This window comes from Pteropus alecto, unplaced genomic scaffold (genome assembly GCF_000325575.1).
Source record: "Pteropus alecto unplaced genomic scaffold, ASM32557v1 scaffold276, whole genome shotgun sequence".
Lineage (NCBI taxonomy): Eukaryota > Metazoa > Chordata > Mammalia > Chiroptera > Pteropodidae > Pteropus > Pteropus alecto.
In genome coordinates this window covers 2,863,101-2,876,317 of record NW_006438074.1, presented here as the reverse complement: position 1 = coordinate 2,876,317, position 13,217 = coordinate 2,863,101, and the positions used below count along the sequence as shown (strand labels likewise).

Below are 13,217 nucleotides of genomic sequence, written 5' to 3'. Positions count from 1 at the left end.
TGGTTTTCCCTCACATTCTAGTGTTAACTCCATGTTCCTGGTTGCTCACCCACAGCTGGATGCCTTGCATGTTTTGCCTGTATCTGCGATCATCTGCCTTCCAAGATTTTCTATGGATACCTTCTTAAACACTGAAGTTATGAATGCTCAGAAATTTTTGAAAAGAACAAAAACAATTCAGACATACTGACTAACAATGATACCTAATGACGAGATTAAAGAGGTAATTATAGACAAAGGGATTTTTAAACGCAATGAAGGCATGTAAGTTGACATTTGGGAAGAATGGGGCAAGAAAGATCATTCAATACCAGTTAAGCTATATTGTTGCTTTATAAATTTTTAGAAAAATAATAAATTAGAAACCTATTGGTTTCCTTGTTTTTTTCTCTTTATCATTTTACTTTATGGACACCTAAAATCTTAAGAGATAAATCAGTCCTCACTTTTCATCATATCCTAATTTGTTACTTCACTTATATAAACAGTTTTAATAACGATTAATAATAGAACTTTTAAAAATCATCTTTTGAAGTACCACAAATAATTAATAACTATATCAGAAGGGAGCGATGGAAGACAATTCTGCCTTTCCAAATTTAAAAACTCTTATAAACTAACACTTATGAAAATATTCAGTATGATGTTGGATCATCAGCACCCATACTCTTCAGACTATGTTTTTGTGCCTCTAAGTCTGCCTCTGCCTTAATACTTTCGATACTAAAGACAAATTCAGCCAAAAGTCCAGATCTAAAATATTCCCTAAATTTCATCTAAAATGAAACTCTTGGCAATAGATTCAAATATATACATGCTATAATGGCAACTTTTGAAAAGTGTAATCGCGCTTTCAGCAAAACTCTCAGATCAAATGGAATTTATTAAAGAAATTAAAACTTCCTAAAAATTCTTCTCGAGATGATTTTAAATATCATGAGGCCTCTCCAGATTCCAAATATATTATGAACATTAATTAGATATTTAATTAGTGTTAGATTTTAAACTGTGACAACTATATCCCCATATTCTAACAAAATGACTAGCACAAAAGGGGTCTCAATAAATGTTTTTAATTCATAAGTGCTTATTTTTACTATCACAATGTTTTTATTAGATTTATATTTCAGCAAATTGTGCTTTTATGTGTTCTATGTATTCATTACATAAACTCCTTCTTCAGTAATTTAGTCTTACAAGTCACATTATATTTGTATATTTGTCTATGCATATTTTAATCTCTTTTACTAGCTGTTCAACTTTACAATTTCTCTTGATCTAACATAGTAAATACATCCAGTACTTAGAGAAAATAAGCAGATTCTGAAAAAAAGATTCATGTTACAAAAGAGTAAAAGAAAAGTTTCTAGAGAATTAAAACTAGCTTCCAGTAATCAAAAAAAAAAAAAAAAAATTCTAAGGAAGTATCCCAAATTATCAAGAACTTGTCATTCAAGATTTAAGTAAAAGCTTAATAAATGTTTTAAAAATTCTTATTATTGAATTATGATCTTTATTCAGGTTTCAATATACTCTATTGAATTTTGGGGGTTCATAGCCAAAAAGGGTCTGAGAAGCTAATTTTAAGGTTATTAAACAACTCCTTCCTTTCTATCCTAATCCAGAATTAGCACTCAGGTATTTTTTATTTTTTATTTATCTATGGCTGTTAAAATTCTGTTAGCAAAGATTCTTTTACACATACAACAACGAAAGTCTCACCCACAGGGCCCTTAATCCTATAAGATACATTTCCTTAGCGATATCTAATACTGTGGAATTTATAAGAAGTCTTTTCTCATGGTCAGAAAGATGTTCTGTTGGCATTTAACCTTGGCTTACACACTTCTAGAAAACTCTGTCTGGTTCCTCTAATCCTCCTTGCATATCTGTTTTAGGAAGACAACAGAAGTACACATTTTCTTCATTCCTGTTGACTACATAGTCTATAAAAAACTGATGAGAACTCACATCTGAATGGTCTAACCTTTGCTATTGCCCCACTGGAACCAGGACTGTGAAATGCTCCCTAACAGGGAGACCCTTTCAAATATAGTTTACTGGATGGCTCTTTGTCTGTGTCTTTTCCATTTTAATCTCTAACCTATGAGAAAAAAACTTTAAGAGCCACAGGAAAACGTACCCATTCGTTTGTTTAGAATAAAAACAAAACAACACTTTTCTATCTTCTCCCGAGGGGAAAATGAGGAGCTTGAATGTTGATGTTATCACACCACATGATCTGACATTTAAAAATACGTGTGCAGTATAGGGTTAACATAAAAAAAAAAAAGAAAGAAAGAAACCTATCCTTTTGAACAGTCTCTGATTTTATTATAAAATAAACGAAAGTGGGGCGGGGGGTGGGGGGGTGGAGAGTGTCTTTTGGATTTTTCTAAAAGAATGGGTAAAGTACAGTTTTTTTCTTTGCCTTTTCTAATTTGCCTTTGTGCTCTTGACCCAAGAAACTGTATCTGATTACATATCAGAGAGAATAATAAACCTAAATTGATGACTGACATTTTAACAGACTGAACAGTAATATTTCACCACTGAAATCCTGGACAGTTTTCTAAGGGTTCTTTCTACAAGTGGGCAACATAAATAGCCAGCACATTGAGGGTTTAATTATGAAATCAGAAGACTTGATTCACGACCCTCTTTTCAAAGCCCAACACCTCTTCATTCTCAGACACGATGTCTTAGAGATGCAATCACAAGCACTTACCTTGTTTATTTCCCAGTCTTCCTCCAACTTTTCCACTGCAGCTGAGTCCTGAGTGGACTCCTGCATATCAGAAGTGATCTGCTTCTCTCTGCCTGGCAGAGTAAACTCTCCTTTCTTTTCTGTTGAGCATTTTGATTTGAGAATGCTGTTGAGATAATTTTCCATCTCCTGCTTAGCAGATTCAAGTCTGTTTTCCAAATCTTTTTGTTTATGCTTAAGTGATTTTATATCATCTTTAATAATCTTCTGTCCCACTGAAGATGTATTCTGCTTGATGGATTTTGCTAAACCTAAAATCTTCTCTAATGTGCCATCTTGTAAATGAAGTCTATTTTCTAGCTCCTGTGAGTGGAGAAAAGATTGTCACAAGAAGTATCCATTCAATTGTCACAAGAGTTTAATTGACTCTTATAAATCACAGCACATTCTGCTTTACTAGTGGGAAGAATAAAAAAATTTATTAACTCATACCACAAAGAAGAAACTTTGGGTAAAATTTAAACCAAGATAGCATTTCAGATCAAATTCTCGAAACACATTTTCATGTGCAAGTAGAAATTCATAAGAAGTAACAAATTTTCACAACACAGTTCCCGGTATATTGAAGGCAGTCAATATATATTTGTTGAGTACATATTTAGTTCAAGATATAGACTTTTTACATAATCAAAACACTGAAGCACCTACTACTTGTAAAACATTGAACAAAGAATAAAAGGATCATTTAGAATGTGCCCATATGAATCTAGTGTTAATATTTAAAATTTAGAGCAAAGCTTAAATCTATCTAGTACAATATCTAATAGCAGGAAATCAATCAATATTTACCAAATGCATAAACAATTGAGGCTAATTTGAGAACTCTAGACTCAAAATGAATCTAAGGTTCTATAGCAACTACTGATGTTACTCTTGAAACAGAATAAGCCTTAAAGTTACTAGGTAAACAATATAGGTTTATTAGTCACTATCCTAAAAGCCCACACAATAAATATGCATTCATTCAATTAACAACAAGTATTACAAGGTTTAAAGTTACCTAGATGAATAAAATATAGTCCCTTCAAATTCTTATAGGCTAGTGAGAGACAGAGAAGTAAACAGACAATTGTAATAGGATGTGAAAAGATGTATACTAACACATATGCCCAGGTCACTGAAACATTTTAAGCTGAAAGAAGGGAGTTCCAGGTTGGCATTTTAGAAAGGTCCAGCACAGCCATGGGGAAGGTTCACTGGAGAGGGTGACACTGCAGGCAGGGAGCCCATTCAGAAGTCTCATGCAGAGATCTGTGAGTTGGGGGCCTGTTCTAAAGCAGCAATAACAGGGATAATGGGGGAGGGACAAACTGTAGAGATATTCCAGAGATGAAAGAGATAGCACTTGATGTCTGACTAGATTGGAGAGTCTGGGAAAGGTTATCCAGGCTTCTGACTTGAAAGCCTGGAGAGGTGGTGGAGATATTCTTGGAGTTAGAGAACATAGTCGATAAAGCAGTTTCATTGGTAGAGAGCCAGGGGATAAAGAAAGGGAAGGGGATGATGAGTTATTTTTTAGACTTACTGAACTGCAAATAACTGTGAGACATCAAGTACAGATGTCTGCTGGGATTCAGAAAAAGTACTCATCAGACTAGGGTCCGAAGCCTTCACTCTGTCATTTGACCTGAGTGCCCTTGAAAGTCCTTCACCTCCCAAGGACTCAGTTTATCATGTGCAAAATGAGGGGTCTGAATTTGATGGCCTCTGAGTTTCCTTCTGGCTATAGCAAAAGTCTATATTTTAATATTTCAACAGAAGCCCGAGCTCCTCAGGGTTAGGCTTATGTCTTATACTTTTCTCAGTATCCATGGCACTCAGTGTCTTGGATATGATGAACCCTCAATGTTTGTCACATTACCACTGCTAAAAAGGGAGAGAGACTTGTCTTCATGTCAGGCCATTCTACAGGAGAGGTCTGGCTTAATTCCCAAGTCCCTAAAAGGAGAGATGAAACATCACCAAGCTCACGCCAGCAGTGCTGCCCTGAGACTCACCCCATGAAATCTCCAGTCAAGAAACTATGAAAGGAGGAGTAAAGAAAAATGCTTTACTTTGTTTTTGTCTAGGAGACACCACTGGGGCCTATTTATGTTGGCTATGCAAACAGTGAGAATCTAAGGAATGTGTTTTGAGGGTGTGGGTAAAAGGCTGTAGTCCTCATTGTATCCGGTTAGGTGTTGTTGGAGAGAGTGGGAGAATTTTGGAAGCCCTACATCTGGAAAGAGCGCGAATAAATGATATAACTCCCATCACCCCATGATGAAGAACGCAAAATTGGAATATTTCTCCCCGGATTTTGTTGTATTAGATGCATCCTTGACTACTCAGTTTCTCTTGGAATCACTGTGCTGTCTCTGAAAGAGAGATATCCAGGAGCTACAGACTGGTCAGGGGTGGAACTGTCTCTGAGGGTCCTGAACGCAGGGACTCAAATTATAAAGGCATTTGTCCACAAAAAGAGTATTCCCATTTTTAATAACTGGGTAGAACTTTAATTATCTAATAGTCATCTGAATGGCACTTGAATTTCTAAGCAAAGACACTGACTAATCAAGTCGGAATTAAAATTGAGTTTTTAAAATATCTATCATGTCTGGACGTTGTTTAATACCTGCAGTTCCTGTAGTTTTTCCTCAACTGCTGTTTGATCCACAGGCTTGTCAGAAAAACTAACAAATTCCTTGGAGAAATTGTCCAATTCAGTATGCAGGTCTGTGATGCAAACCTGGTATGTGTGGTGTTCTTGAACATGACCTTCCAATTTTTGCACAGAATCCTAAAAATAAAACCATTGACAATTTGTGAATTATTTCTTTCTGAATTTTCTCATTCAGAAAGTAAACTGTTCATAAATACTTGTTTTATGAGAGTTCATCTTGAAATAGGAATATGGCCATCAATCATCCAGTTCATTTAGATTTCAGTGTCTGTGATCTTTCACTGTAAAACCTCCCTCTTCCTCCACAAAAATGACCTTTATTAAAACCACATTTCTTTCCCCTGTGCTTCTTTGCCTTCATTTCATTCCTGAAGACAATCTATTTGTCAAGAGATTTACAAAATGAAATGGCTACAAATTATATCATCAAATCACAAACATGTATAATAAAGCAGCTTCTTTAATTATCCTTCTTACTGAAACCAAGTAACCACATTTGGAAATGAGACTATATATATGAGATCAACCTAAGCCTTGATTCCTTTCGTAAGATTCAAACTCCAAAACGGTGCGTTAGGAAAAAGTAATACTAACTCGAAAGCAAAACTATCTTCAGGTTATCTTCCTAGAATAAGAAAATAAGGTGACTACACCTGGTCAGAAAAGTAGCAACTATTAAGCTAAACAACTTACAGCCAACCGGATATATCTTAACCCCTGTGCATTCCTTCTATCTGTATAAGGAGGTTTTCTTACCCAGGTAATTCTTATATTGAAGCTGGCTTTGGAAACCATAAATAATTCTCTTAAGGGAATACACTCCCTCATGACGAGCTAACATTTTATCTTTTAACTCTTTTACTGCAGATCGCGTGGAAAGATACAAAGGAGGGACACTGACTAATAAGATGGTTTATACGGAATACCAGATACAAATTATTACAAAAGGTAGATGACAGATAGATGGATTGGTGGATAGATGGATGGATAGATGGATGGGTGCACAGATGGTGGATTGGTGGATACGTGGATGGATAGATGAATGGGTGCACAAATGATGATGCATGAATAACTCTGACACCATCACCTTCATCGAGATGTCTAAAAAATCTGAACTCTTCCTATTCCTGAAGTGGAGAACTTCAGTGAGAGAAAATAATATCACCACCAAATAATACACAATGGATTCCTCTAGCAAAGCTGGATTGATTCCTCCAGTCCTGAGGAGTTAATAATTTTATCTTAAAGTGATAAATTAAATTTTAAATGCTTTCAGTTTACTAAAAGAACAACAAAAAATAGTTCTATATGTAAACCTTCAATAATTATGCATAACTATGACAATCATTTAAAATTTTATTTTGACCACTTCACCTCTAGTTGCTGAAGAAGACTTTCATGTAGATGCTTTATTTCCAGCCAAGGCTCTTCACTGAAGTTGGGATTTTTAGTGCATTCTAAGAGGTAATTTCCTTGAGATTTTAACTCCTTTAGCAAGGATGTCAAATCTTGTGCTTTCTGGAGGAATTTCTTATAAATTTTTAACTGAGTTTTCTTCTCCTGCAAACCATGCTGCAGAGCAAAGCCCGCTTCTTGTTTCTTCTTTAGTTCTGTGAGCATTAATCTCAGGTCCTCCTTACTTTGCAAATACTTCTCTCCTTCTAGTACAAGCTTTTCTTGATGGCTAAAATTAATGAAATATTTTACAAAGGAAATGACACTTAGCAAAATGGAATGGCATTTGCATATTATACAAATGCAACATACATTATAATAAAAAGCAATAAAACGACACTAATATGTATTACCCCAAAGACTCTTCTGGCATTACAACATTCTAAATAGCTCAGAAATTAAGACAAATTATTTGTAGTATTACTAAAAAAAATATATATATATTGTTTTTTATTATATAATTTGACCTGAGAATGAATACTTAATAATTTTGATTTTGAAATATCCCAGTTTTTATTATATTTAAATATAATTATATTATCCTATGTTTTTCTTTTTCATGTAAGTAAAATAAATAAGCATTCAGTACGTTGGCTAACTAGTATATGCTTTTGATAGCTTAAATTTAGCTTTCATCTGGTTGTCTCTTTAGAAAAGTATAAAATTCACATTTCCATCAAACATTAAATGTAACATTTATGATGTGATATGAATTAAAAGTTTTCACCAGAATCATGTCCATTGAATTCAGACATTTATCAATGTTTACAAATTTAAGAATCTCTCACGATATATATTTAAAAGCATTAATTATTCTACAGTAAAACTAGGCAGGTACTGAGGTTGTCTGGGGGAAGGGAGTTTCAGGGAGGAAGGGAGTTTCATTGAGGAAGTGAAGTACTGAAGGTGGAATGACAGCCAGACTACGTTAATTTGTTACCAGGGCCCCCACCCTTTGATGCACCAGCCAAAGTAAACGCTTGCCACGGAGTTAGACACTGTTTTACATCTGATCCAGAGAACTATTCCTCTTCCTTTCTGCTTGACATTTTGGATGTCCCTGACCTACTGACTTTCTCTCCAACAGATATTATATCCAAATCCAGGAGGCAGACAAAACATGCTTGTTATGGCTCCACTGTACAGTGAAGAACCATAAAAGTGGTGAAGGCACGCCCTTTACCTTAGATATGTGTTGGCTAAATGGAGTGTGTTGACCCACTGGTTCTCAATATCAGTAACGGTCTTTGAAACCAAAGGAACCTTGCTGGTCTCAGCCTGACTCATGATCATCTGTATTTTAGCGTCCCCTTCAGGCTTTAGTAAAATGATTTCCTGAATTAAATAAAAAAGATTTAATGATCTCATTCATATGACTTAGGGATAGTACATATATATCTTTTCATTTATAAACATTATATTCAGATTCTAACTGCAGAGATTTCAAAATTACCCTTTCATTTTTAATATGCCCAAAAGACAAAGATATCTCCTCCATGTTATACCGGACTGATTCTTAATAAACATTTGTCACATTGATCTGATTGCATGCCTGCTCTCCTCTTGAGTTTCAACTGCCTTCAAAGAAATAACATGCCAAAAAACAAAACAAAACAAAACAAAACTGGCAAATCTTATCTATTCCATTATTTATGAATGGAGAGTTAGGGTAACAACCTGAATGAGACATTCTTACACACCCCAAGATGAGACTTACAGCTTCTCACAGGAAATTACGGTGTCCCTCTTGTCAAATCTTGTCTCCCGACCATGACGTAATTAATGCCCATTCCCTGTCTTTTTTTTTCCCTCCTTTGCTCTGAACTATCGAGCTCTTCCCTTCTTGGAAATTATTTTAGATTCACCTTTTCTGAAAAACCTTTTGGATATAATTCCAAAATATTCCACTTATTTCATTAAATCTCACCAACCCTGAGAGCTCACTATTCTTAACCATCTCTTCCTCTAACAATGCTTTGGTTAACATGATTTCAATTCTTCTGAGTTTCTTTTAAGCACATGTGCTTCTGTCCCCTGCACTTTAAACTAGCAGTATTTATTGAATCTCCACTTCGATAAAAGTGAGCTGGAGATTCACTTGCGTTCCACAAGCCACTCGGTATCTAGTCATCTGTATGAACCTTACATATCCACTCTGCAGAAGAGTTCCTCTCCAGCCCTTGACATTGCTGATGCCTTTGCTGTACTGATACATATTTTATATCCTGGCAAACTCCACCTGCCACAGCTCCAACTTATTGCCTTTATTTCAATCCTCTGCACTCAGTGAAGATGAACAATAACTGAGAATTGCCCTCAGAAAGGGAGACTTCTCTTTCTTCCATAAGCATTAAAATAATTTCAGAGCCATTACAGCCCTTCTCTTTTATAAGCTCAGTCACCTGAATGTCTCGCCTTTCCACGGTGATCCTATTTCCCATTAAGAAACAAATCTTTGACATTTTCCTCTAAATGTTTTCAAAATTAGAGTTCACTCTGACCTCAGAAATTTAGTTTCCACAGTTTTACCTTTATTTTTTGGATTCTTTCCTCAAGTGGCATGTGACCTTCAGATGAATTCAAAACCATAAGGGACTCTTTAATCCCTGTTATCCAATGAATTACATCATGTACAAGGTCATTAAAGCTCTGGTCCTCGGCAGGAGGTAATTTATCCTCTTCTTCAATTTCACATATTTGTCTCAATAATGCCTGGTATCTATCAATCAAACGTGTTGATTCCGCTATTATTTCTTCTTCTTCAGTAAGCCCATATTCCTTTAAAGAGTTGTTCAACTGGGCCGCAGATTCAAATTGTTCCCTGTAAATATCACTGAAAGTTTATAGGAGCCACAATACCATGTAAGGAACCATAGTTCCCAGCACATATATTTTACGCAAGATCAGCTATACCTCTTCCTAGCTAGAGTCTGGCAAACTAGCTCGGTTTTCTCTTTTGACTCTTCGATTTCTTTCCATTTGTCTTCTTGATTAGTCAACCACGTACTCAAATTTCTATGGTCATCCTGTAGTCTAAAAGAACACCACATGTTAGAATATAAAAGAACCAAGAAGTGTTTATTTGAAGAGAATGTTGGCATGAATTTTGGGAGCCAATCGGGTTTTTAGTATATTTTTTTGCTATTCTTTGGAGAAAATTTAATTTGTAACATTAAAATCTGAATAATAGCCTGTATTACAGTGGGATTCTATATAACAATGAGCTACACAAATGTATCAAATAGGAAACAAACAAACAAAACATTTTCGGCCTCTCCTTTAAACCTCTGTCATATTAAATAATTTAAAGAATTCTCTAAACTTCTATCTTCCTGGAGTCTAACTTAGATTTGACAGTGTATATTTAACATATGGTATTTGTGTGTATTATGTATCTCAATGCTAGCTGTACTGAGGCGAAGTACATATAAAAATATAATTAGAAAACATGTTAATTAGATGTCATCTTTATTTCCTACCTCAGTAGCTGCTGCACGTAGTCACCAAGCTCCTTTGCTCGCAGCTGGCATACGGACTCCATTTTTTCTAATTCAATTTCTTGACTTACAATCCAACTGTTAAGCTCCTTAACATGTGCTTTGGGCAGATGTTTCTTCACATGATTCAGTACAGTTTCCACCTGCTGTATTTTACTGCCTCTTTCTTCAAGAGTCAAAAAATCCTTAAAAAAGACAGAAAGTCTGTGTCCTATCGGGAAGTCTAAGTATGGTCACTGTCACCCCTATGACACTTTCCAAGACAGTACATAGACATGCCATCTTCTTAACATCCTATACAAGAGGAGTGCTATGGAGATATAACTCCAATAAAAAAAGATGATTTATGTTAGTTCTAGAGTGTGTACACATCTGACTTTCTGGAAATGATATCAAGCAAAGCAATACAGTGCCACCGTGAAGGTCAGCAGAAGCAAGCCTAGGAAAGCTGCATTTTTCTTTCCTGGCCTTTCCTAAATACTTGTTCATTTCTGGCAATCAACATGTAAAACTAAACAGACTAAACAAACCATTCTCTATTTAACTTTGTACAAATCAGAATTTATTTCAATGTTTGTGTTTAAAGGTTAGAGCTGAAGACCATGTAATGAGCAAAGTTAAAGGCAGAACAGAGCAGAGCAGAGCAGAGAAGAGACAAGACAAGACAAACTGGAACTTTAAACTAAAGGCAGTTCTATTAATAAAGAACAGCATCATCAAAGCAAGGAATCAGAGAACGTTTAATGCCATCAATAAGCTTGAGAGCATGACTTACCACAAAATTAAAGTACTAAAAATCTACCCTAAAGTATTCAAGAGTTAAGGGTACAATATGCATTTTAAACGTTCAGGCACTTGGCCTTTTATTTCAGGCTACCCTCCATAACACTCTGACCAGCAGTTTATTAAAGTTTAACTCAATTTTTTAAAGAAATATGGCTGGGAAAAGTCTTAAAAAATCAAGAGATCTCTTTCAGGAAAGTAAGACGGATTACAAAATCCAAATTAGGTAAGGTCTTAATTTCTCTTATCAAATATGATTTTAATGCAACTTATAAACAGCATCTTAGAACAGGTGTGAAAATTGAACTTGTTTAAATCACTTGCACCCTTATCCAGTAAACATAAGAGTTTCAAAATATCTGGGGAAAAGCCAAGTTATATGGAAATACTATCTTTGCAGGGAATTAATAAGTCAAAGTAATTATTATCCTATCTACTTAAATATAGTTCTATGCCTCTAGTATTTGAGTTGTGATAAATTCTAATTGAAATTTATACACATCTTACAGAAAGTTTTTGTAGCTTTTGTTCCATACTCGTTTTTGTTTCTGATGATTCAAAACATTCCTTAAGGTTCATTTTAATGCTGTTGAACCAATCATTAAAGTTTTTACACTGATCTGCAGAAAGAAAAAAAAATCTGTATTCATTCAAGGAAGATGTCATATATCTAGTTAAAGTGAGAGATTGTGAAACTTGCTTCCTACACCATAGATACAAATCATTGTATAAAGAACATGGTAATGAGTTGAAACCAAATTTTGAGGACTAATAGAGTCTTGAAAGTAATTGTGGTGTATTTTCTAGACTAAACCTCCCTTCCAAGCATACAGGACACCCAGAGACACTAGCAGGAGCAGCCTGCTCACAGGCACGTCTCCAGACACACTCACCACAATTAGCAAGTCAAAGAGGAGGATGCTGGTGATTCTCTTTCTTGAAACAAAGATTTGCGACTTAAAAGAAATGGATGCTATTTATGACATGCATAGATCAGTGAGTACTTCCTCCCAAAAGATTTATCCGAATAAATCCTTAATCAATCAGTCAATAAATCAATCAATCCATCCATCCTTTTCCTTAAATATAATCTGTGCAACCACCTCTAAGTGAAGCTTAGATTAGCCTTTGTATTCACAGTGCTTATTCATACTTCAAGATTCCCAGAAACACAGTAAGAGAAACATGACACTCACCATTCAATAACTTAGAAAAGTGATCTTGCAAAACACTTTTTTTGGTATTAAATAAATCGCTGACACTTTCATATTGCTTTTTTAATTCAGAAAGTTCAGGAGTCAGACAACCTATTTGATTCTCAAGTAATATCATACTGTGTTTTTGCTGTAGAATTTGCTGTTGTATCTCCTAAATATATAAACAAACAAATAATCATTGTCTTAAAATGAGCTCAATTTACACAAAGCATACCAGATCTCCACTGTTTTTGTAAAATTCTAGGTGGTTTTCTATTGGGTGGATTTGTTTTTTCTTAGCCAGTAAATGTATAATGCAAAATGCAATTTAATATCAAATCATCACTGTCCACAAAGCAGGTTAAACAGCCAAATATACACAAATTGTTCTGAAATTTTTCCCTAGGCTTTCGTTTTTAACTATTTGTATTAACCTCAAGAGGGAGGTCAAGACCATCAGAAATAAATGTGAAAATAAATCTGAACCACAGAAGAGAAGCCACTGGAAAGTACCTCTAGTTTGGTAAAGATCTCCAAGCTGTCGGAAGGAGACAGGGCTTTCAAGAGGGACTCAGTCATCCCAATCTGGGTCTTGGCTTGATCCAGGTCCTCCCTTAGCTCAGCGGTGCTGCCACTGAGTGCAGAGCAACTGGGTTCTCCTGTTAAACGCATTTTTACATCCTCTATCTTATTCAAAATAGAGGTCTCCATGACCTGAAATCATGAAACATATTAAGTACTATACCAGACTTTACTAAACTAGATTTTAAGACAACCATATTGCTAGAGAAAGGGTTGAAACTTCATTTTAATGTGAAATAGTCTTCTCTATGTCTAATTCTTCATTGTTATACATC

At 35.2% G+C, this 13,217-nt stretch overlaps 1 protein-coding gene across 1 annotated transcript in view; it reads right to left on the bottom strand.

The window, feature by feature from the left end:
- The window catches only part of SYNE2 (spectrin repeat containing nuclear envelope protein 2), a 272,180-nt gene that overhangs the window by 134,751 nt on the left and 124,212 nt on the right, over positions 1-13,217 (bottom strand). The window contains exons 36-45 of the mRNA XM_025049097.1: positions 12,874-13,074; positions 12,361-12,532; positions 11,672-11,784; positions 10,364-10,566; positions 9,798-9,917; positions 9,414-9,705; positions 8,068-8,219; positions 6,804-7,113; positions 5,382-5,546; positions 2,729-3,070 (exon numbers count right to left, since the gene is read on the bottom strand). Of these exons, the coding sequence (XP_024904865.1) occupies positions 2,729-3,070; positions 5,382-5,546; positions 6,804-7,113; positions 8,068-8,219; positions 9,414-9,705; positions 9,798-9,917; positions 10,364-10,566; positions 11,672-11,784; positions 12,361-12,532; positions 12,874-13,074 (2,070 nt within the window). The remainder of the gene's footprint in view (positions 1-2,728; positions 3,071-5,381; positions 5,547-6,803; positions 7,114-8,067; positions 8,220-9,413; positions 9,706-9,797; positions 9,918-10,363; positions 10,567-11,671; positions 11,785-12,360; positions 12,533-12,873; positions 13,075-13,217) is intronic.